At 40.9% G+C, this 24,875-nt stretch overlaps 1 protein-coding gene across 1 annotated transcript in view; it reads left to right on the plus strand.

Annotated features, from left to right (window-relative positions):
• Window positions 1–24,875, plus strand: part of LOC108678244 (glypican-5) — a gene marked incomplete in the record, with an annotated part of 127,954 nt that overhangs the window by 9,281 nt on the left and 93,798 nt on the right. Inside the window, 1 exon segment of the mRNA XM_018166612.2 lies at window positions 11,609–11,758. Within this exon segment, the coding sequence (XP_018022101.1) occupies window positions 11,609–11,758 (150 nt within the window).

Genomic DNA, 24,875 nt, shown 5'->3' on the forward strand with positions numbered 1-24,875 from the left:
TTGCAGAGGGTAGCGTAGAGTGGGATATTGTCCTTGCAGAGGGGGGCGTAGAGTGGGATATTGTCCTTGCAGAGGGGGGCGTAGAGTGGGATATTGTCCTTGCAGAGGGGGGCGTAGAGTGGGATATTGTCCTTGCAGAGAGGGGCGTAGAGTGTTGGTTCCCGCAGCGCCGGATGCCGCGCGTTACGTTGCGTAAGTTTCGTGCGCACGTCAATTTTTGTTCTGACGAAGTGCGAGAGGAAAATATGAATGCAGTTAAAGAATACATTAATATAACTTAATTTTACAATTATAGTAGTATAGGATTGTTTCTAATTTGGTCCAAACGAGTTTACAATGCCAGTCAATAATTGTATTTGGATTGTATTTATTTGCCTTGTAATACTTTTTGCTGTCATACTTAGGATAGCGTTGAATGTTATGTTCGTTGCTGAATATTTAGATTCTTATTGGTATCCATTGCGTGGCCGATTATAAGCTCCCGTTAATGCGCCTTTATTAATGGTAATAACTAGTACCTATAAAGAAGAAAACAGTTTCAACTTCTTTTTTGTACAAATTTTTTAAGGTATTACGGTGGTCATTCCACAAAGGGCGGTCGTAGAATTAATAATAAGAAAAACTTACATGGGTTCCTTTGACAACTAGAATGAATTTATTGAACGAAAGAACCAAATTTTAAATGAATTATTGGCGATAGCAGGATGTCGGTGCTCGCTATACATGTGCTTCCCCGAACTCGAATCGAGCTTGCGCTATTCTCAGACGCGACTATACGGTCACCGTAACTCGTATGATGATCATAGCGTCCTACGGTCACCGTAACTCGTATGATGATCATATGCATCCTGCTGCTCGTCAGCCCATGGCAGGATTCGTCGTATTGTACGAAGGCGCAATTGTTACTCGGAATTGCCCAGTGTTGGAGGAACTGCTTGTCTGAATGAGGAAGTTGAATTAGGAGCCGTACTATCACAAATTACGCAAGTGCACGTAGCGGCTCGACTGCACCTATAGTGTCCTAAGTGCACGTGACAGCCTAAGTACACGTAGCGGATCTAAGGGCACGTAGCGGGTCGGAATTATTTCACGGTTCCAAATTTTCGCGTTGCATCATATTTACGTGTATCATGTACGTACACTAAAACTTGTTCTTCATTATATGCCTATACTAGATCTAGTGACATTATAATAGAGAATCATGGGAATTATCTAGCGTAATTGGTGTTGGCTCTGAAAAGATATGTTCTCGTTGCATGATACTGATCTTGCGCGTTGTTGGTAAAGGTGCGTTATTTGTAATAGTATCTCACCCGCTTTGGTGGACCGAGCAACTATGTTGCATGATAATGAGCGCACTGTTGGTGATGGTGCGTTTGCTCTGGCATCACACCCTGTCTAGGGGGGATTGCCAGATTGTAGGCTAGGATCGCGCGCCCAATCAGCGATTGCACGTAACGAATTCCTCATCTGCAGCTAATCCAGCCGTGCTGTGTCTGGGTTGACGCTCTCAGAAAAACAAATGGATCACGTTGTCAAAATAGAGACACACTTCATAGCAACAGCTGGAGCAGAGAGCGGACGCTGCACCGGTACGCCTTTTTGGACAAAGACTCCCTCATTTTTCCCAGTGCGGCTTTTCGTAGCATAATGCAGTAGTTGTGTGGATGCAATTTACGGTGAATTTCATTAATCCGTTTAACTGAGTTATCGTGCGAATATTTTTCAATTTAACTTATTGAATTATTTTCTTTTTGCCTCGGCGGCTCGACTTTATCACGAAAACAATAATTCCCTCGTAGTTGAGCGCCAGTATTGACGTTTGTCATGATAGAAAGGGGCAATTTGCATTGAAAGTTGTTTTTAAGTGTGTCGTAAATGACACGCAATTTAAAGGCCATAACTTCTAATTTATTTATTTAGACTCTCAGATCTCCCATGTATGGTGCATAGGGTACTTAGAAAATCTGTAACATCTTTAAACTTGTTACTTACAATAAGTTATACTTTGAATAAATTATTGCCGTAACTTGCAGCATTAATGCTATACCTGATCTGTAGCATTATTGCTATACTTGATCTGCACGGACTTAGCATCTGAAAATAATTAACTTGCTAACACTTCGCTATGGAGGCGAACGTGCTACGGCCACCATAAAATCGCCCATGATTTCCACCCTGGGATAAGTAAGTGAAACTTTGTCCAAATCTCGATGCACGTTTTGCCCTTCTTTGAATCACCCTGACCCAGTTTGACCTGGAGAAAATGCGTATCAGTGCTACGTGTAAAAAGTGTGTTACTATTAGGACATTATGACCACTCCAGAGTGCTGCAGACCATGCATCTTAGGACGCTGCTGACCGATGGTTTGTTTTCCTTCAAGAGGAACGAAAACAAAAGGGAAAGATAACAGTGCTTGCAAACGCTGTTGTTCTACGTCTATTCAAGGAGCGTTGGACTCGCGTTGTATTGTAACGCCATCAATAGTCGTGCAACGAACTGGCCGGCCAATGTGCGCATTTCTCCGCTTAAATTTTGGTTCTTATATGATTGCTGGTCTAATTTTTGGATCGAAAAAGCGGACTTGTCCGTGAGATACTAGGCTAGTGAATGCTACTAGTATTCACTGTTACTTCATAGTACCAGTAAATTATAACGTGAAGTCACTGCAGTGATTCGCCCTCCCTGAATTGTAATGGTATAAAGCATGCATTAATTTTGACGTGGCGAACGCAATATAAACGCATATTAAAACTGCACCGCTTGCGTTATATTTGCGTTTAATTTTGACGTGGCGAACGCAATATAACCGCATTAGTTTTCGTTGCAGGTGACGAGTGTTGTAATCCTTCATTAAATTCACTATAATATGCAAGGCGTAGGGCGTAGGTGCTGCTGGTGGTGGTGCTGCTGGTGGTGCTGCTGTTGGTGGGATTTGTCTGTGGTGCTGCAGTTGCTGTTTATGCTGCTGATGATACTCTCGATGGTGTTGCTATTGGTGCTGGTAATTATAATGCCGGTGATGCTGGCTCTGATGCTAGTGATGTTGTCGACCATTGTGCTGTTAATGATGATGGTGCTGAGTTATGTTTTGGCGGTGATGCTGGTGCTGTCTTTTGTCCTACCGATGTTGGTGCAGTATTGCTGAAGCTAAGGTTGGTGCTAGTGCTGTCCTAAAGGTTGCTAGCGATGATGTGCTAGTGATATTCGAGTGGTAAGTGTCTAAGAAATAGCAGGTACGGTACTAAAATGTTGGAGTCGATAACACTCATTACCTTCAAAGTTACCCGTGTTACCCTCGCTTGTGTTACCCGTTATTACCCTCAAAGTTACCCTGGTAACAAGCGACGGGTTATTCAAATGTTATCTCCGGATTTAAACAAAATTATCCCTACATTGTACTCTTGTGGTCGCGAGATTGTGCCTACCGTTTGACTCTCAAGCACGTTGTCTCCACCTTGTCTCCGACCTGATCGTGATGTTTGTACCCTCATGTTCCCAGCATCATATTGTACCCTCATATTCCCAGCGTCATATTGTACCCTCACATTCCCAGCCTCATATTGTACCCTCATATTCCCAGCCTCATATTGTACCCTCATATTCCCAGCGTCATATTGTACCCTCATATTCCCAGCGTCATATTGTACCCTCATATTCCCAGCCTCATATTGTACCCTCATATTCCCAGCGTCATATTGTACCCTCATATTCCCAGCGTCATATTGTACCCTCATATTCCCAGCCTCATATTGTACCCTCATATTCCCAGCGTCATATTGTACCCTCATATTCCCAGCGTCATATTGTACCCTCATATTCCCAGCCTCATATTGTACCCTCATATTCCCAGCGTCATATTGTACCCTCATATTCCCAGCGTCATATTGTACCCTCATATTCCCAGCCTCATATTGTACCCTCATATTCCCAGCGTCATATTGTACCCTCATATTCCCAGCGTCATATTGTACCCTCATATTCCCAGCCTCATATTGTACCCTCATATTCCCAGCGTCATATTGTACCCTCATATTCCCAGCGTCATATTGTACCCTCATATTCCCAGCCTCATATTGTACCCTCATATTCCCAGCGTCATATTGTACCCTCATATTCCCAGCGTCATATTGTACCCTCATATTCCCAGCCTCATATTGTACCCTCATATTCCCAGCGTCATATTGTACCCTCATATTCCCAGCGTCATATTGTACCCTCATATTCCCAGCCTCATATTGTACCCTCATATTCCCAGCGTCATATTGTACCCTCATATTCCCAGCGTCATATTGTACCCTCATATTCCCAGCCTCATATTGTACCCTCATATTCCCAGCGTCATATTGTACCCTCATATTCCCAGCGTCATATTGTACCCTCATATTCCCAGCCTCATATTGTACCCTCATATTCCCAGCGTCATATTGTACCCTCATATTCCCAGCGTCATATTGTACCCTCATATTCCCAGCCTCATATTGTACCCTCATATTCCCAGCGTCATATTGTACCCTCATATTCCCAGCGTCATATTGTACCCTCATATTCCCAGCCTCATATTGTACCCTCATATTCCCAGCGTCATATTGTACCCTCATATTCCCAGCGTCATATTGTACCCTCATATTCCCAGCCTCATATTGTACCCTCATATTCCCAGCGTCATATTGTACCCTCATATTCCCAGCGTCATATTGTACCCTCATATTCCCAGCCTCATATTGTACCCTCATATTCCCAGCGTCATATTGTACCCTCATATTCCCAGCGTCATATTGTACCCTCATATTCCCAGCCTCATATTGTACCCTCATATTCCCAGCGTCATATTGTACCCTCATATTCCCAGCGTCATATTGTACCCTCATATTCCCAGCCTCATATTGTACCCTCATATTCCCAGCGTCATATTGTACCCTCATATTCCCAGCGTCANAACAAACGTTTGTCACAAACACCAAACAAACGTTTGTCGCAAGCATCAAACAAACGTTTGTCACAAACACCAAACAAACGTTTGTCACAAACACCAAACAAACGTTTGTCACAAACACAAGCAGCAGCTGCGGAAATGTCTGCGAAGGAGGCGCCTGCAATATGCCACGGGAAACCGTCTGGACTCTTACCTTCGGTGTCTAGCTCCACTTTTCAACTGAACAGTAATTATATAAGCTCCAGTGTTGCTCCAACCTCACCAAGTTAATTGAAATTATTTACCAGCGTTTAGTCAACATTTTTTATTCCTAATTAAGTCTGGTATTTATAATTAAAAATCTTCAATTTTTACTATTCATACCCGCCTATGATAAAAGTGCTCAGCGTTGGGATATGACACTCCTAACCCCCTCAGCTTCCCTTGTAGGTTACTCATTTCCCGTCGTCACTCAACGCCTTCATGGTGACTACGAACACTCACCACGAACACTTATCGCGAACACTCACCGCGGACACTTATCGCGAACACTCACCGCGAACACTCATCGCAAACACTCACCACGAACAATATAACCTCTTGATGACTAATTATTATCGTCTGATGAGTAAGAAATCACCTGCTGTTGAGTAAATAGAACAATCCTCCTGGTGAGTAAATGTACGGTATCTTCAGGATACTTGATGACTCACGCTCACCCCAGCGGCACTTCCCATCCAAACGCTTGTTTCTTGTGAAATTAATCAATTTTATAAGAGATTTTATTTTAATTTTGTCAAGTTGGCTTATTTTGATTTATAAAAGTTTATTTTAGTTGCCTAGTCTAATTAATTTGCTAATTTCTGTTACGATCATATATATCGGCGATTTTCTTGTTCGCGTTTTCGTTAGCTCCTTGTTCTTCGTTCATGTCATACTACAAAATTCATTACTTGTACTAACCATTCTTGCCTGTATACAAAAAGGTCATTCATATCATATACCGCGCTCTATTATTTGTTAATCTCTCACTTCTTGTTCCACTGAGCCTCATATAGTTCATTCATATCATATATCATGCTTCATTTCTTCTATAGTTGTCAGGAATGAGATGCCAAAGCAGAGTCGTCGACTTGCCTGGAGCTTTACAAAGAACGGGAAGTTATGAGTTTTATGTCTGCCATCAGACTGTATTTATTTGCTCAGTATAAGATACAGTAGAAACTGTAACCTTATATGTTCAAATAATATAACTATCTTGAAAAAGATTGCGTTAAAGATTGTTTTTCCCGTTTGCTCTGCTCTTCGTAATCGTACAAGGAAACAAAATAAAATCATACATACCTTTTTTAACATTATGTAAAATAAATTTAGCTACGGTATGTTGAGTTTCTTTAGTACTGATGTTTAACAGAAATTTGTTTTAATGTAGCGTTATTGGCGGCGAGAAATACGGCCGCATATTGGCTGTGAATATGCCTGAAATTAACTTATTGTTTATTCAAACCTGTTTGATTATTGTTTATTAACTTATTGTTTATTTACTGTGCCACTGTATCAATTGTAATGAAAAATATTTCTCTTGTGACTGAACGCCATCGCCTTGTATTCTTCACGAAAATAATAACAGAATACGTACTTAGGACACATATATTTTTTGAGCCAAACGACAGGATATTGTCGCAAACGTCCAAACTAATTTGCATACGAACAAAGATTGTGACTTAATAACCTGCATGCATGTAATTACTTTTTAATTGTCGAGTTATTAAACCCCGGCAACAATTACCCACTATTACTCTATTAAGGCCACATTATCGTCGGCCGAGCTTTTACTATGCCTCTTATTTTTCTTAGTGTTGCGCACAAGCCTCTAATGTTGCATACTCGGCATCCGCTACACTAAATCATGGGCGAATTAAGGGTGGCCATTGCATGGCTGTTGGTCGGCCGTTCACAAAGCGGCCTTGTATTTAAATTAAGAAGTATGCGATGTCAACACATGCACAACATGATAGATAGATAGAGAGGGAAGTGGGGAGTGTGGGAAAAATAGAGTGGGGAGAGTTACGTGAATTAAGGATTTAAGTGTGTTCCCTACTGATATGCGCAAGGCGCGTGTCTTCATAGAGACGATATATTGCGAATAGTTCTTGTATAGTTGATGTGATGTCGCCGTTCTTTGTATAGCTGTGTTGTCACCAGGCCTTGTATAGATGACATATGTTGTGCTCACCACAGCACTGTCAACGTCTGTACCCTCAGCCAGGCAACACTGTCAACGTCTGTACCCTCAGCCAGGCAACACTGTCAACATCTGTACCCCTGTCTCTTATACACATCTAGATGTGTATAAGAGACAGAAACAAACGTTTGTCACAAGCACCAAACATGCACTTGTCTCTTGCACCAAACAAACGTTTGTCACAAGCACCAAACATGCACTTGTCTCTTGCACCAAACAAACGTTTGTCACAAGCACCAAACATGCACTTGTCTCTTGCACCAAACAAACGTTTGTCACAAGCACCNATTCTCTCTCCGTATTTCAGTGACAACGCTATATTCTCTCTCCGTATCCGTATTTCAATGACAACGCCATTCTCTCTCCGTATTTCAATGACAACGCCATTCTCTCCGTATTTCAGTGACAACTCCATTCTCTCTCCGTATTTCAGCTCTCGCCACCCGGATGTCAACCGTGCTAGATATGCGAAGGGTAATTCAGCTGATGTGTTAACTCAATTTCCAGAGGTTCAGTGCGCGGATCCTTCCCTCGCTGACTAGCTTTCTGTTGTAGCTGCAGACGAGGATGTTCTACTGAATATTGATGAAACAAAGTGAATCATGCATGAGAAATTGGTGCAGAACTTGAAAACGAGGTGTACTTTTAATTGAATAATATAGAGTTAAAGTAGTTGTAAGGCTATTATTAATAATAAGGCTTTATGATTCAGATAATTCCCTGAGCCAGTTTCTACAATAGTATTTGATTCAATTTTTGATGATGAGAAACGTATCGCTTGACACTCATTTTTATTCAAGAGTCGAGCGAAGACCTCATCACCGCGTCTCATTACACGCTATTCACGACACCGAGGGTCGATTTTGCCTTTTCATTGCGACTAGTTTGATGTTTCATCATAAACTATTAAGATCCTACATTCTGCTCAGCTAGTAATGCTGGTCAGTTCACGCTCTTCACGCTGGTCAGTTCACGCTCTTCATGCTGTCAGTTCACGCTCTTCATGCTGGTCAGTTCACGCTCTTCATGCTGGTCAGTTCACGCTCTTCATGCTGGTCAGTTCAAGCTCTTCATGCTGGTCAGTTCACGCTCTTCATGCTGGTCAGTTCACGCTCTTCATGCTGGTCAGTTCACGCTCTTCATGCTGGTCAGTTCAAGCTCTTCATTCCTTAGCATTTCAATCTCTTTATTTTATCTTAAATAAACTCCTGATCAAAATATCGCTTAGTGATTAAAACATTACAAATAATCGACGGTAAAAAATTAAATTTTCTTAATCATCATTGTCGACCCTAAAAATATTCACAATAATAAAAGTTGAATAATAATTATTTTTTATATAAAAATCCTCATCAACCGTCGTCCATTCATTGCAGGATATCCACGATCTCTGCTATTTTACGCACGATCGGCATTTTCACTACAATTCTGATTCATAACCGAAATAAAATATAATTAATATTTTATTCGTGTACTATGAATTGCTTTTTTGGACAATTTTATTGTACATTAATACAATTAATGAGCTTTATAAGGGTAACGAAGGGTAAAATAATTTTATTATAATTTATTGTATACATCGAAACAGCCATGTTTTTTTCTATATGCCAGCTTTCCTACATGGTATTTGTTATGCCATTCATCGTGCAGAATATTCTTATGAATAACTATCCTCTTTAATATTACCTATTAAGGTAATATTATCTCTTATATATTTATCACTATAATTTTTTTATAATTAATTTATAATAATAAATACATTTTCATCATCTAAAATAATACTTATTCTCAATGAGTCTATTTTCTGGCCTGGAATCTAGGCAGGACTCATTTTTTGCGTATATTTGGAGCCGCGGAACTGCCCGCCGCCGCCACCGCTTTTTTGTGCCTCGACTGCTCGTTAAGAATCAATTGCCCTGCGCTGGTGTGTCATGCTGGCGTGTATCGTGCGTCATGCTGGTCTGCCGTGTCATGCTGGCCTATGTCATGCTGGTGTGTATCGTGCGTCATGCTGGTCTGCCGTGTCATGCTGCCCTGTCCCAGTCTGCCCTGTCCCAGCCTACCATGTCCCAGCCTGCCCTGTCCCAGCCTGCCCTGTCCCAGCCTGCCCTGTCCCAGCCTGCTCTGTCCCAGCCTGCCCTGTCCCAGCCTACCCTGTCCCAGCCTGGTCCCCCTCTCCCTCTCGTCTCACCCTTGCCACCCGCTTATCCGTGCTGTCCCGCATCTGTCCCGTCATGCTGCTCCCATGTCCCGTCATGCTGTCCCGCATCTGTCCCGTCATGCTGCTCCCATGTCCCGTCATGCTGCTCCCCGCCGTTCGATTCCGTCTCGTCTTGTCCACGTCCTCTTCATCACCACCCATTTATTCCGTCCCTCTTATTTCGTTCCCTTCCCCTGTTCATATCCTCTACTGCCCTTCCATTCTATCTCTCTTTCTCCCATTCATTGTGTAAATTTTTTCATCCCGTACTTCAATTTCGCCTTTTTTCGTCTGCTCCAGCCTTCTTCTTACCTTACCTTCCAGCCTTTCTTACGATCTCGTTATTGTCACCTACTTAATTGTTTCTTCCTTTACTTTTTATTTCCTTCTTCCCTAACGTTCTCTTTTTTTCCCCATTTCTCCTCCAAGCAACATTTCCCTCATTCTATAATGCCATCAATTTTGTCCGCTGTAATTAACCTCAGATTCTGTAATTATGAACCTGCCAATATTGATGCTAAGAAATAACATTTGTGCGCATCAAGCAGCACGAGGGCACATCAAGCAGCACGAGGGCGCATCAAGCAACACGAGGATGCATCAAGCAGCACGAGGGCACATCAAGCAGCACGAGGATGCATCAAGCAGCACGAGGGTACATCAAGCAGCACGAGGATGCATCAAGCATCAAGCAACAGAGCCCTGTTGATGACAACACTCCACGTCTGCATCGCATACACTAAGACCTTCTCTTGCACTTAATTCTTACCGTCATTAATGTTCGTTCTTTGGTCCCCTTATACTACGACTTTTTTTATTCCTTCTTCCAATGTGAGGATCCATTGTTGGCTTAACGGCATATTTTCTGCTTTTAAAATTAATTTTTGTTTGTATTTATTTATAGAAATGTCCACAGTAAGTTAAATGAAGCATCTATTGCTTTTAAAAACTCTTCTAATTGTATTTTATAAAGCAAAATGATGGGAAATATCGAGGAATAATTGAAGCGTCTAATGGCAAGGTCATGACTGGAATTATAGAGTAATTAGGGTTTTAGAAGAGAGGTAATTTATTCTCAAATGTTATCATAGGGAATTAAATACTGAGCCGTGAATCGCTGAGATCGTCGGCCAGATAATTACATGAAAAAAACTCACGTGCCGCATGCTATATTCCTACGAGGAACCAATGAATGTTATTGCATGGAAGTGCCTAATGCTATTCCTACGAGGAACCAATGAATGTTATTGCATGGTGAGCCTAATGCTATTCCTACGAGGAACCAATGAATGTTATTGCATGGAAGTGCCTAATGCTATTCCTACGAGGAACCAATGAATGTTATTGCACGCTGAGCTGAATGTCACGGCTGCTGGGCTGCCTTCAGTTTGCCTGCATCGACTCGCGTGTCCAGTTTTTGTTATTATTTGTTTCTATCATTTTTTTATTTAGTCAATTTTTGCTATTTCATTATAATCATTTCGTATTTTTAGGAATTTATTACTTAGTGTTTTCTTTATTTTGCATTCAGTTTCTTATAACCGTATTAACCGTATAATTTTTCTAGTGAGAGATCTTGTCACTATAAAATTAATGCATTTGATTTGTTCACTATATATTTTTTTCGTATATTACGTAATTATATTGAAATTATAGGAGCATTTCTTTGACGATTTCAGCAATTTTTGGCGCTGAATCTAATTTTTATTAGATTAGATTATTTTTCTTTATTATATTATATTTTATTTTTATTAGATTAAATATTTATAGGATATATTTAATTATAATAATAATTATAAAAATATAATTATTATTTTAATTATATTTTAATTAGATTATTTTTCTAGTCCGAGCTTCAACCTTTCCGTCACCTTTTAATTGTTTTCTCGTGCATGGGCGGTGTTCTTTTTCAGTCGCGGGATCATCAATAGTTTAGTGGTCAGCGTCCTGTATTAGTTGACCTTAACTAGTTCCTGCCTGTATTATGTGTTAATACAGGCTTCGAATTCTGCATCTTTCCTTTGCTATGAAAAATATTAGTATTTTTTAAGAAGGGACATCACTTCTTATGCGGGATGGGGTTATCTTATCTTTTCACTTGTTATCTTATCACTTATCACGGGTTATCTTATCACTTATTAACACTTCTTATTCTTATTACTTAAGTTGTGTAATTAATTATACACAAGTTAACATGAATCAATTAGTTGAAAAAGTAACGTTTGTTACCTATTTTCTTGTGTGCAGAGGCTGCAGCATGCAGCGGAGGACCATGCTGCAGACCAGAGCAGAGTGCTGCACTGCAGCAGCACAGCGTGCAGCACATGCAGCACGCTGTAGCTCACGCTGCAGCACGCATCAGCTCAGCTCTTCATGCTAGAGCAGCAGCACTCACGGGTAAGTATAAGCTCTACATTCTTCTCAACATTTCTTATTAGCTTGATTTATATTTGATTATTTCCTTATATATTCGCAGCATTTTCTAGGAAATTTCTTCAGTATTTGTTGTAAATTTACTCATATCAGGTTCACTTAGCTTTTCAAAGTATTAACCTGTTCTCACGTGACTCATTTCCTTCCCTTGACTCACATTCATTAACGGTGTGGAATCGTGGGAACATACCTACATTAAATAGGGCTTTGCTTATACTTTATACATATTCTCATCCTATATGTAAATTAAAGCCGTTCATACCGCGGCCTCGACACCGGCCGTAGATACGACGCGTCTGAACTGCCCGAGACGCACGTCTAATTTGTTACTCATGCATGCCGTAATTACGCAACGCAATTTAATCAATTTTATTAATATATTAATGGAACTGTCGATCAATCTCTGTAAAAATGGCAGCCTGGCGTTAAATGCCAAAACAACGCAGCTTAAATTAGCTTCCTCGTTAAGACACTACTTCGGAAATTATTTAAATTCAGAGTTCAGTATGCATGTTCTTTTTCTTCCTGTTTATTATTAATAAAACTTAGGACGTAGCATTTGAGTTATCATTAAAATAGATTTCTTGATCAAGCTTCGTAAACAGTTCGGTCTCACGTAATTTATGTATCGATACTTCGGTATGAATTTCACCTACACTTTTATCTCGTTAATCCTTTTTCTTGATAGTAAATTTACAGAGGAACTTCAAGAGAATTTAGCTCGCCGCTATTGTAACCGGAGCGTTCGCGGGTCTGCTGCTATTATAATAATGTTTGTATCTACTCAATAATGCTGCATGAAAATACTGCTCGTATCAATAGAATAACATACAGTCATACACTGTGATCAGATCTATTGATTGCTGCTGCTATAGTTCTGAACTGTTCAGTGGCTGGGAGACTTGCGACATGTTGGCCGTGCTGTCAATGCTGACGCTGTTAGTGCTGACAAATGGTGCTATCATTAGAACTTATGCTGCTAGCACTAAATAAAAGTTGCAAATGGTGTCACCGTATGAAGAAATTTGACGCTCTCATCACATTGAGTCATTTAATGCTGTATACCGTATGAAGCCATTTAATGATGCTACCGCATTAGGTCAGTCAATGCTCCCTCCGTATTAAATACTTTAATGATTTCTCCGTATTAAATCATGTTAATGCTATCACTTTATTAAGTTCTTTAATGATGTCTCCGTATTAAATCATGGTAATGCTATCACTTTATTAAGTACTATACCTACGTTATTGAAGTCTCCGTGTTAAGTCATTTGATTTCTTTTAAATTCATGGTGAACCTGCGATTCAAACAAACTAATGATATACGTACTTACATACTTTCTAAATTATTGAAGTAATTTAATGACGTCTGCGTTCATCTCTCGCTTAATTAGGGTTCACTAATCAGCTGCAACTGAACTGCAGTTCAATGCACCACAGTTGCGTTTGGGAGGAATTAACCTCGTGCATTGATTATATAGTCTGTCTCATGACCATAGTGTGTGTGGTGCCGGGGACGTTATGGTGCCGGGGACGTTATGGTGCTGGGGACGTTATGGTGCTGGTGACGTTATGGTGCTGGGGACGTTGTGGTGCTGGTGACGTTATGGTGCTGGGGACGTTATGGTGCCGGGGACGTTATGGTGCTGGGGACGTTATGGTGCTGGGGACGTTATGGTGCTAGTGACGTTATGGTGCTAGTGACGTTATGGTGCTGGTGACGTTATGGTGCTGGTGACGTTATGGTGCTGGGGACGTTATGGTGCTAGTGACGTTATGGTGCTGGGGACGTTATTGTGCTAGTGACGTTATGGTGCTGGGGACGTTATGGTGCTGGTGACGTTATGGTGCTGAGGACGTTATGGTGCCGGGGAAGTTATGGTGCTAGTGACGTTATGGTGCTGGTGACGTTATGGTGCTGGTGACGTTATGGTGCTGGGGACGTTATGGTGCTGGGGACGTTATGGTGCTGGTGACGTTATGGTGCTGGGGACGTTATGGTGCTGGTCTACACTCATCTGTTCTTCAGAGGTTCGTCTTACCCAGTGAAAAAGAACTGGAAGTTTCCTCTTCGAGAACTTCGATTTTCATTTCCCCTTGAGAACTATTTTGCGCATGACTTTGGTTCGAAGACATATATTTATATAACTGTTGTCTGCGATGTGCATTGTGCTATTTATCTGGCTATTGTTGCGTAAGTTTTTAATTGAAAACATCTTCATACATAACACGCATTTTAGAATTAAATTTAAATTCGAGTCGCGTTTGCACAAAATTGCTCAAAATTCTTCCAACCTGGAAGGTAAATTGAAGTCACTTTTCTATATTTTAAGGCGGAATTCTTGACACTGATGAAATACAATCACTGAACGGCTATACAACTCTGGGATATCGAAAATTTCCCGCTGAACCGAAATTTTAAAGTACCGGCCATCATGACAAATATCTGGGTTGCAGTGAAATGAACATAAATGAACCGCAGTGAAATGAACATAAATGAACCTCCGTGGAGTTGTTTGAGTTCCTCGAGAAAGCAAAGGGAAAATCAAGTTTCAAAATACTGAAGTACACTTAAATGGGCTGCATCTTCAAGCAAATCAAAGAAAACAATGACCAACGGTGGCTCCGTGCAAATTAATGAGCGCCAATGTTGCCACTTAGAACTTCGGATGGAGCGAGAGTCTTGTAAATATGATACATGAACTTCTACACTATGTCAACCATGTGTCTATAAACTGAAAACTTACGAACATAGCTCTCATATTTCTCAAAAACCCTGATTTTTATATAATTTTTTCATACTTATCTATTTATTTTTTAAATATAAGTCTTTTTGAACAGGTTTTAGCATCCCTGTAACGTCAATTCGATTACAGGTACCGTATACGAAATTGGGTGAATTAATTAATGTGAAGTAATGCTATCCACAGTAGGTATACATCCTGTTTAATAATGCTGGTCATTTACTCAATACACGCAATCAGATCTCTTACTTGCTTCCATCAACAATTTACTTCAAATCTACAACAATGAAAATGATAAAATGAAAATTGTTGTCATAATAAATGCGAGAATTATTTTTACATCTTCCTAATATTTTTCTTGCTTCTCAATTGTTATTTATTGATGCATCTGATAATACAAGGTAATTTGAATGTCTGAGCCGAGGCTTTGCACATCAATTATCCCTGCCAGCATGGTTAAATTATCTTAGTGAAGCTATGATAGCAATTATTACTAATAATTGTTGTATTTTATAAACGTTGTTAATGTCCTCCTGGGTTACTCTATATTGCCCCTGAGTTGTTCATGACTCTTTACGTGTGCATTTTTTGGTAATCGCTGAATTTCTAGGCGCAAGTTATTCATAAAGAATAAAAAGCTCATGTGGGCGCAAAAGGATCTCAAATTATATAAAAAAATGTGAACATTAATTTCTAGTTTACTATTTAGGAAGCATTTATTGATTCTTCATCAGCAGTATTTTTTCAGTTAATATTGAGTTGATTATATTATTTAACGACTACGCTACGCTTACGTCGGTCGCATATATAAGGGATTTCCAACCGACAAGTGAGGAGATTATAATTGTTAATATTTAAAATAATATTGCATTGTTGTTATTAGTCTTTAATTTGATTCATTGAGAAAATTAATTCGTACAAAGAAGTGGATTTTATTTGTGTTCTTGTTACGATTTCACTCTTGTTCTATCTTTTCCGGCTGCCAATAACGCTTATTATTAAGTCCCTTATTTAAAAAATCGATAACATACGTAGGTAGATATTTACTTGGCAAACTGAACCTGTCGGTTTGATCGTATCTTTATTCAACAATAAATTTTATATGCATGCTCATGAGCTTGACAGTAAATTTTCATTAGGTATTAAAATAGAAATAAATATTTCAAACGACATCCCATATAGGTATTGTAATGAAGAGCCTCTCTAACTCCCTGCCTTTATTCTTCCCCAATAAACCAGTTGCAAGAGCCGCAAAAAACACCGCCGCTATCACCCCTGCACCGCTGCCAAGACAGGTCTATGTTGCTGTCTCTATTTTAGCTCGGAATTTTATCGGCCGTCTGAGTTGATTTCTTACTCGTCCCTTAGGCATAAAATGGCCATCAGAACCTTCTTCTTGCCTGCTTATATATATCTTTTTATGTGCTTATCGCCCGGCAGTCGATGTATGTTGCAATTGCATGACTGTCAACATTTTATGGCCATCGAGACCGAGTGACTGTCGGATCTTTTTTGCGGCCTGAATCGTAAAGCTGCAGTATTTTTCGGCTCTCAGAACTCCTTCAGCCGCTCATCTTTGCCTATTGTAATTTCTCTGTCAATATTTACTCGTCCATCTGAACTTGACAATTCCAATTCTCTGTCGCATGCCAGCTAGAGTCCGTAATCATCTTTTTAGCGCTCGACTCAATAGCAGTTAAACTTAATACTGCCAACATTCCTCCCTTTAAAATCTGCCTGAGAATTTGACGTCTATACTGTATAAATAATTTCACTGATTACGTGATCGCCGATAGCGCTGATTTGTTATGCATCGGCGCGGCATGCTTCTACTGACATAGCAACGGCTCCAGTCTCTAACAAACATATGATTTAACATTGAAATGTTTCATCGCTCTAGGAAAACGAAAATTTTCACATGCAAATAAAATCTTGCTACTTCGTTGCATGGAATATTCACTATTTCTTACAAACTATAGTATCCTGTACATTTCTACTAAAGTTTAAGGTTTAGAAGTCAATTTTTCGCGCAGATAAAAATTTTCATTCATATTAGCCCCAAGGCGATGTTTTGAAAGCAAGTTTACCTTCGGATGAAAGCGTAAGAATTTTAATTCACACAGCAATGTTTGGAAGAAGTTTTCAGGCGCAGATGAACACACATAAGTTTTTACTGTAGTGTGATGTTTATATAGACGTTTTATCGCTGATAATAACTGTTATGACCCGCATCCAACCGAGCACCTATCAATTCATCCTGTTTTCGCGAGCCCAATGATGTGTCTGTGATGCGGTTTGTGATTTTTGCTGTCGGCTGCACAAGTGTCGGTTACAAGGAATAACCGCTGCAGGTATCAAGGCAATTACTTATAATAGCCTTGCTATATTATACCCTATATACATAATAGCCTTGATATATAGTAGCATCACCTTGAGCCGGGAAGTGATTGCTCATGGCACTCATGATCCTACCACTATTTTTTCCCGGAGATTTCTTCTCGATTTACTCGAGTATATTCCTACTCGGAGATTTCTTCTACATTTACTCGAGTACATTCCTACTCGGAGATTTCTTCTCGAATTTCTTCTCGATTTACTCGAGTACATTCCTACTCGGAGATTTCTTCTAGATTTACTCTAGTACATTCCTACTCGGAGATTTCTTCAAGATTTACTTTAGTACATTCCTATACTCGGAGTTTTCTTCTAGATTTTCTCGATTACATTCCTACTCGGAGATTTCTTCTCGATTTCCTAGAGTATATCTCTTCTCGGAGGTTTCCACTCTATCACATAGAATTCAAATTATCTCCTTAAAGCAAATTACCTCAAAATTTGTCCTGAAACCTAAGTAGTTTGAAAATAATTCATTTGGTCCTAGTTTGTGATATAATTTTATTATTATCATTATATCATATTATATAATATTATAATATATTATACGCTGTTATTATATAATAATATAATATAATTTTATTATAATAACAATAATGTTAACAATATAAAAATGAATACTAGTAATATCAGTTTCCACTGCCGTGCCAAGAACACGTCACGTGGAACAAGCAACTTCACGTCACTCCCGTCACGCGTACCTCACGTCACGCACACCTCACGTCACGCGCACCTCACGTCACGCGCACCTCACGTCACGCGCACCTCACGTCACGCACACCTCACGTCACGCGCACCTCACGTCACGCGCACCTCACGTCACGCGCACCTCACGTCACGCGCACCTCACGTCACGTGCACCTCACGTCACGCGCACCTCACGTCACGCACACCTCACGTCACGTGCACCTCACGTCACGCACACCTCACGTCACGCGCACCTCATTGAATTTTTCATTCATTCCTTTCTTACTCATTAAATCTTTCATTCATTCCCATAAAAAAAATATTTTCAGCAACCAGTTTGCTGAAAAGTCAAAATTTTAATATTTCGATGCACTATAATGGCTATGTTTCCAAGCGTCACGAAGATTTTGCTTTCATTTTTGTTTTACGAAAAAAATTCCAGTCGTTTTTTTTCTTTCTGAAATATTCCTACTTTTTACAATAGCATATTTCTTTTTCTTGATTCTATGCTCAAAAATTTATATTTCTTTACTATTTTGTTCATTGCTTTTTACAACAATTTTTATCGATGTTTATTTATTCAGGCAAATTTTAAAGATAATTTATTATTTTGTCAGGCAATTATCACCGGTATTTATTGGCCAGCACATATAAGCATTGATTTTTATTTTACCCAGCAATAATAAACGATATTGTCCAGCAATTATCACCGATGTTTGATTTATCATTTAGAAGCCGCCAATAAAACTAGGACGTTGCTTCGAATTCCTCATCGCTATATTCGCTATATAAGTCAAAAATGACTAAACCAATGACTTGAATAAAAATGAAACATAAACTGACATTATATAAACTAATTCTTCAAAGAATATGCTGAAAATAATGCTACTCATGCACACAATTTATCTGAACAAGAGAAGAAAACACGCCTCATGCGTACCAACATTGCAGGCTGAACAGCCCGCAAATGATCAGTTAATTATAAGTATTTTTTAAAATTGAGTTAGCCCATGAATTGCGATAACAGACTTCGGGGAAACTTGCCGCGTTAAAATTGCTGCCTGCAGTTAACTCTATAGCTTGCTTGTCTCTGGTGTAGACCGCGTTAAAATTTACCGACTGATTTAGTTATTAGGTTAGTTTGTAGGGCGATCCCGCGATAAATCCGTAATAATAACCTTGGAAATTACGAGACAAATGCCGCGATAATTTACGAATGCCGCGTTAATTTCATTCAATACTGCACGCTCGACGCATAAAATTCTTGGAATTATTTTCTCTTCGTCCCACTACCAAGAAGCTACACGGACAAACGCCCAATTAATGAAGAGCTCGATCTGAAGGTGAAGGTATAACACCGCGGCCATAATAGTTCTGTTGTGGGCCTTTGAACTGATACACGCGCTCGGTGAAAGCATCTCATTTGGGCGACTAATGTTCTAATTACAGAGCACTTCTGTGTCATCACATTGAGGGTGGTGCTCTACAACAGAGTGATGTACATACACAAGTAGCACAGGTGAGAGTCATCACTGCAATGTGATGTGAGCCATAACATGGCTCATCACCATAGTCTTGTAGCCATCACCTCGAGTCATGGTGGTCCACAGAGGCAATGTCGACCTCAGATATTGCTCCCTGGATGAATTAACGTCTTTTGTTGCTACGACTTTAAACTTGAGAAATGCGACGTCACTTGTTTTATTACGGCGCCTTTAAAATGAATTATGACGTCACTTGTTTCATTGCTGCGTCTTTAAAATGTATTATGACGTCACTTGTATTATTTCTGCGTCTTTAAAAAGAATTATGACGTAAAATGAATTATGACGTCACTTGTTTTATTGCTGCGTCTTTAAAATGAATTATAAAGTCACTTGTTTTATTGCTGCGTCTTTAAAATTAATTATGACATCACTTGTTTTAATGCTGCGTCTTTAAAATTAATTATGACGTCACTTGTTTTATTGCTGCGTCTTTAAAATGAATTATTACGTCTATTGTTTTATTTCTGCGGCTTTCAAATGAAGAATTATTACGTCTATTGTTTTATTGCTGTAGCTTTGAATTGATGACTGCTAATTCGAATGCCTAGTGTAAATTCAACACATATCAATACATCGTGTTTCGTGTTATAGCATCGCAAACGCATTGTTTGGTCTACAATTATTCTGATTGTGGGAATGAAGTCAGAGAAATAGTTTTTAATATGAGTGAAAACACTAATGAATAAGAATATAATATACACATTTTACGTACTACTATAGTGTAAATAAATATTAATTTAATGAAAATTGTGTAAGGTATTCAAGCAAGGGTATTCATGGCGAAAACGAAAATGTCTGGATTTTTAATTCCCTTAAGTCCGTGCATGAGTTATTGTAAATTATGCTAATTGAATGAAGAGCTGAATTCTGTGCAGAGAAAATGCATGCTTCACTGTAGAGATTTCTCGCCAACAGCAAAGCTTGAACACCGGTCATAACTACGAGGTTATAGTATCAGCCCATCCACACCACGTACTCGTCGATCATGCGTGCATCAAATGTATAATATAGTAAATAAATAAATAAATTGCTTGCCCCCATTCGTCCCCTCAGGGGGGACTTCTGACGCGTGTCTGTGCTCGTCAGAAGTCCTGTGGGATTTCGCGTTCCTAGGGGGATTGTTCCTGAGCGCCCCACCGCTGAGCTCGCGGTGTCTGACTGCAGGTCTCAGTTGTGGGGTTAAGTTATTATGTAGGTAGGATTCCTTACATTTCCCTTCTCTGTCTCTCTCGTGCGGGCGGCCGACGTCCCGTGTAAGCGACCTCTTGTTCGAGTGTCTTAGTTTCTGTTGCTTTTCATCTGTCCCTCCTTGTCACTTGTCCCTCCTTGTCACTTCGTCTCTTTGAGATGCTAACGCTGCTTCCTTCGAGCCAGCTTCAGCGGGCTGGACACTTGGAACCTTCCGCTCTTGTGGATGATGAATGATTATTGATTTGAGAAACTTTTGTTAACAGAGACCTTCCACCTAATTTTCGGTGCGAGATTGCTAACTAGCTGAACCGCCAATTAACATGTGACAACTAAACCAAATAACTATTTTACTGCCACATTCCTTAATCTCCCACTCGTTACTGTTCCACTCGTGCCTGTCCCACTCGTTACTGTTCGACTCGTGCCTGTCCCACTCGTTAGTGTCCCACTCGTGCCTGACCCACTCGTGCCTGACCCACTCGTTAGTGTCCCACTCGTGCCTGACCCACTCGTTAGTGTCCCACTCATGCCCCTCAATCAGGGACAAAACACGGCCACCAATAAGCCCAATCAGGTCCCGGGGGCGCCATGACGCAGCACTTATCACACGCTGCTCACGGGCTGGGTGTGGTGTGTTTTATGTGTGAGTGTGGTGTGTTTGTGGGTGTATGAGCGTGGTGTGTTTGTGGGTGTATGAGCGTGGTGTGTTTGTGGGTGTATGTTTGTGGGTGTTGAGTAGTATATGAGTATAATGTGTGTGTGTCTGTGATACTGATAACCACTCCCGCGGTCCATCATAGTTAGGAGCCTGATACGTATCGTCGTGGTTAACACACGCACGAGAGACTCATACCTGCACAATTGGCCGCTAGCAAATAGTGAGACTGTGGAACAAGGAAACCGGAATAAGAAATTTGAATGCAATAGCGTAAATAGTAGTCTAAAGAACGATACAAATTTAAATACGGATATGGTTACTTGCGATGAAAATAGACAATGATAAGGTAGATAAGAGTTTGAAGTAATAAACTTGCACAATGGTGATACGAAGAATCAGAGATAAGAGAACAGTTCTGCCTCCACAAGAATACATACAAGGCTGAGGAAGGTTAGAGATGGGCAGTGAGTTTCAATCAAGACAATTTTGACTGGCCGGGTGCATGAGGCTGCGATTGCAGGGTCAAAAGCGAGCGATCGAAGCAAGAGTGATAAGTGGTGCACATCAGCGGTCAGTGTTTGCTCCGATCCTTTCTCATCCACATCGCTGGCATTGTTGTGGCACTGAGTCGCAAACAAATAAATGAGGGCGTCAGAATAATTAAATTGAGCTTATACAATAAGGGATGGATTACAATAAGTCTTCTTTACAAGACAAGACGAACTTAACGCTTCGCGACAGACACGCTCGAATCACTCAAAGCGCCTGAAATTTGGCCCAGCAAAATGGCGTAGAAGTTGGCAGCGTCTTCCTTGATGTCTTCAAGAGACAACTCATGAGCACAATTCCAGATCGTTCGCCTCAGCCTTACTACCATGCAACATAATAAAGTCATGTGGCATGGTGCGCTACTAGCATAAAGCTCGCAACGGCGTTAAGTACCAGTTGTATCGGCAACCTGCTATTGAAGAACAATTTCTTGTCAACTTGGTCAATCGCTTTTTCAAAAGTTTATGTTCACTTCGTGTATTACACACTCCAGCAAGACAAGGTACCATGATGATGCTCCATCAGCTGCAGTAGCCGAAAACCTTGTACGTCGCTATTGTACGGTTTAGCAAACCATGTACGTCACTATTGTACGGTTTAGCAAACCTTGTACGTCACTATTGTACGGAGGTTAGCAAACCTTGTACGTCACTATTGTACGGTTCAGCAAACCTTGTACGTTACTATTGTACGGTTCAGCAAACCTTGTACGTCACTATTGTACTGTTTAGCAAACCATGTACGTCACTATTGTACGGTTAGCAAACCTTGTACGTCACTATTGTACGGTTTAACTTCCTCCATGTAGTTGGCAATCCTCCGGGCAAGAGTCCCAACACCTTTCTCGCTTTTATGGTCGAAGTCACTGGCATGTAATTTTGGGGAAATTTTTCATTTACCTCACTCAGCCCGTTTGTATTGTCGCTAATATCCCCACCTTGAGGTTAGGAAGAATTTTTCCTTTTCCATGAGCAACGCTTTACAAAGCATAGTTGGCGGACCTCTTAGTGCTCCAAACACTCCATCAGCTCCAGAGTCCCGGTACTGAAAACGTGCGACAGTTTCCGAATGCTCCGCGCCGAGTTGTCTCCTAGTCCAAACTCAATTATAACAACCTCCTCCCCTTGTCAACTCAACGTGGGTTTATATTTCATGTTCGTGTCTCGACTAAAGCTTGTATTTATTCTCGTATCTTCAGCAACGCTTTTCACTTAATATCGCTGGAAACTGCGCTCCCAGGAGATCGCACAATTAAGGCCTGGTCATCTTCTACGCAGATATAATTATTCATCGACCCGAATGATGTCACAATTTCGGCTAAGATTGGTCGTATTTATGAATAGATTTAGTTATTTTCGATAGCTTCCAATTACAGCTCTCCTGAGACTCGTTCAAGTCCAGTAACTGGGTTAAGCTCAGGATTATAACCCAGTCCCCGGACCCCACATCACCGGCAACGTCCTGCAGTCGCGGCAGTGTTTTCCCATGGGGATTTGTCTTGCCTTTGGAATGCTGCGTCCTTGCGGCAATTTCTTCTCGCAGTTTCACATATACGCAGTTTCTCGCAGGGTTCATTTAACATAGCTATGCAATGCATAGGTATGCATTGTATTAGCTGTTTGCTCACGTAGTTCTCGTCCCCAGTAAACGTAAGAGTTTTTCTCCAATTGCCAGAAAATCCGTGTAGACACGCAGCTGCTCCGTGAATGTGTTGTGTGCGTGCCAGCTGTGTGGTGGTGATGTGCACCTGTTAGTGTCGCTGCTGTTTAATGCACACAGGCACTGCACCCACACAGCACTGCTCGTACAAGGCACTGCACCCACACAGCACTGCTCGTACAAGGCACTGCACCCACACAGCACTGCTCGTACAAGGCAGCACTGCTCGTACAAGGCACTGCATGCACACAACACAGCTCGTACAAGGCAGTGCATGCACGTGGCACTGCACCCACACAGCACTGCATGCACACAGCACTGCTCATACAAGGCACTGCATGCATGCAGCGGCTCAAGAACTTGGCAGGCTTCCTAAAGTTTTTCTCCCTCCCTATTTCTCCCCCCCCTTCTCTCCCACACTCTCCCTCCCTCGCTCACTCTCTCTTTCTCTCTCTCTCTCCCCCTCTCCCTCTCCTTTCCTTATCTCTCTCTCTCTCTTTTCCCCCTCCTCTCTCTCTCCCTCTCGCCACATTCACAACGAATGCCAAGTCCAAGTTTCGGCCTTTAGAAAGCCACATTCGCCCGAATCAAAACTTCCATCTTGAGCTTTCCACATACACCCAGTCGAAGTTTCCATCTTCAACTCATCACACTCGCCAAGTCCAAATTAACATCTTGGACCCGCCACACTCGCCAAGTCCAAGTTACCATCTTATACCCACAACGCACATCAAGTCCAAATCGCCATCTTGGACCCACAATGCACATCAAGTCCAAGGGAACCATCTTGGACCCACTATGTGCAAGTTCAAGTCTTCATCTTGTACCCACAACGCACATCAAGTCCAAATCTCCATCTTGGACCGACAACGTACATCAAGTCCAAGTTACCATCTTGGACCCACAACGTACATCAAGTCCAAATCTCCATCTTGGACCTACAATGCACATCAAGTCCAAGTGAACCATCTTGGACCCACAATGTACAAGTCCAAGTCTCCTTCTTACCCCCAATGCACATCAATGATCAAGCCCAAGTGAACCACCTTGGACCCACAATTGTAAATCAAGTCCGAGTCTCCATCTTGGACCCACAATGTACGTCAAGTCCAAGTTTGGGCCTTGAGCCAACCACATCCACCAAGTTTCCGCTGTCGAGCGGCCATAAGCCAAGTTAAGTGAACTTTAAGGTAGTCTGTAACATTAATCACGGAGGCGCTGCCACGTTTATAGCAGGCCACGGATACCCAAAGTTACCCCAACTCCTGAAACTTGCCGGACTCGGAGAATGACTTGAGTTCAGGACCGAAAAACTCGGGAAATTGACAAGAACTTAGAAATTGACAAGGTCTGTACGGCCTGCAGGGAGCTGGTCATTAAACCTGACTAAAAATAGATGCGGACAACCATAGGCCACTATACGATCGAGGATAATATTTTAGGCTATTCAGGCGCAAATAGTAAATGCCTTGAGATGTGCATTGTTTCCGCCGGTCAGGGGTAAAAAACTTGGCTTAGTTTTATGATTTCAAATAAATTTTTCATCCTATAGGAGCTCGAGTGAATTTTTAATCGAATCAACTCTTGCTCAGGTTAGTTCTTGTTTTTTAATTTTTGTAATGATTTAATCTGCATGGCATTAATTGATATCA

The sequence above is a fragment of the Hyalella azteca genome, unplaced genomic scaffold, assembly GCF_000764305.2.
Source record: "Hyalella azteca isolate HAZT.00-mixed unplaced genomic scaffold, Hazt_2.0.2 contig4650, whole genome shotgun sequence".
Lineage (NCBI taxonomy): Eukaryota > Metazoa > Arthropoda > Malacostraca > Amphipoda > Hyalellidae > Hyalella > Hyalella azteca.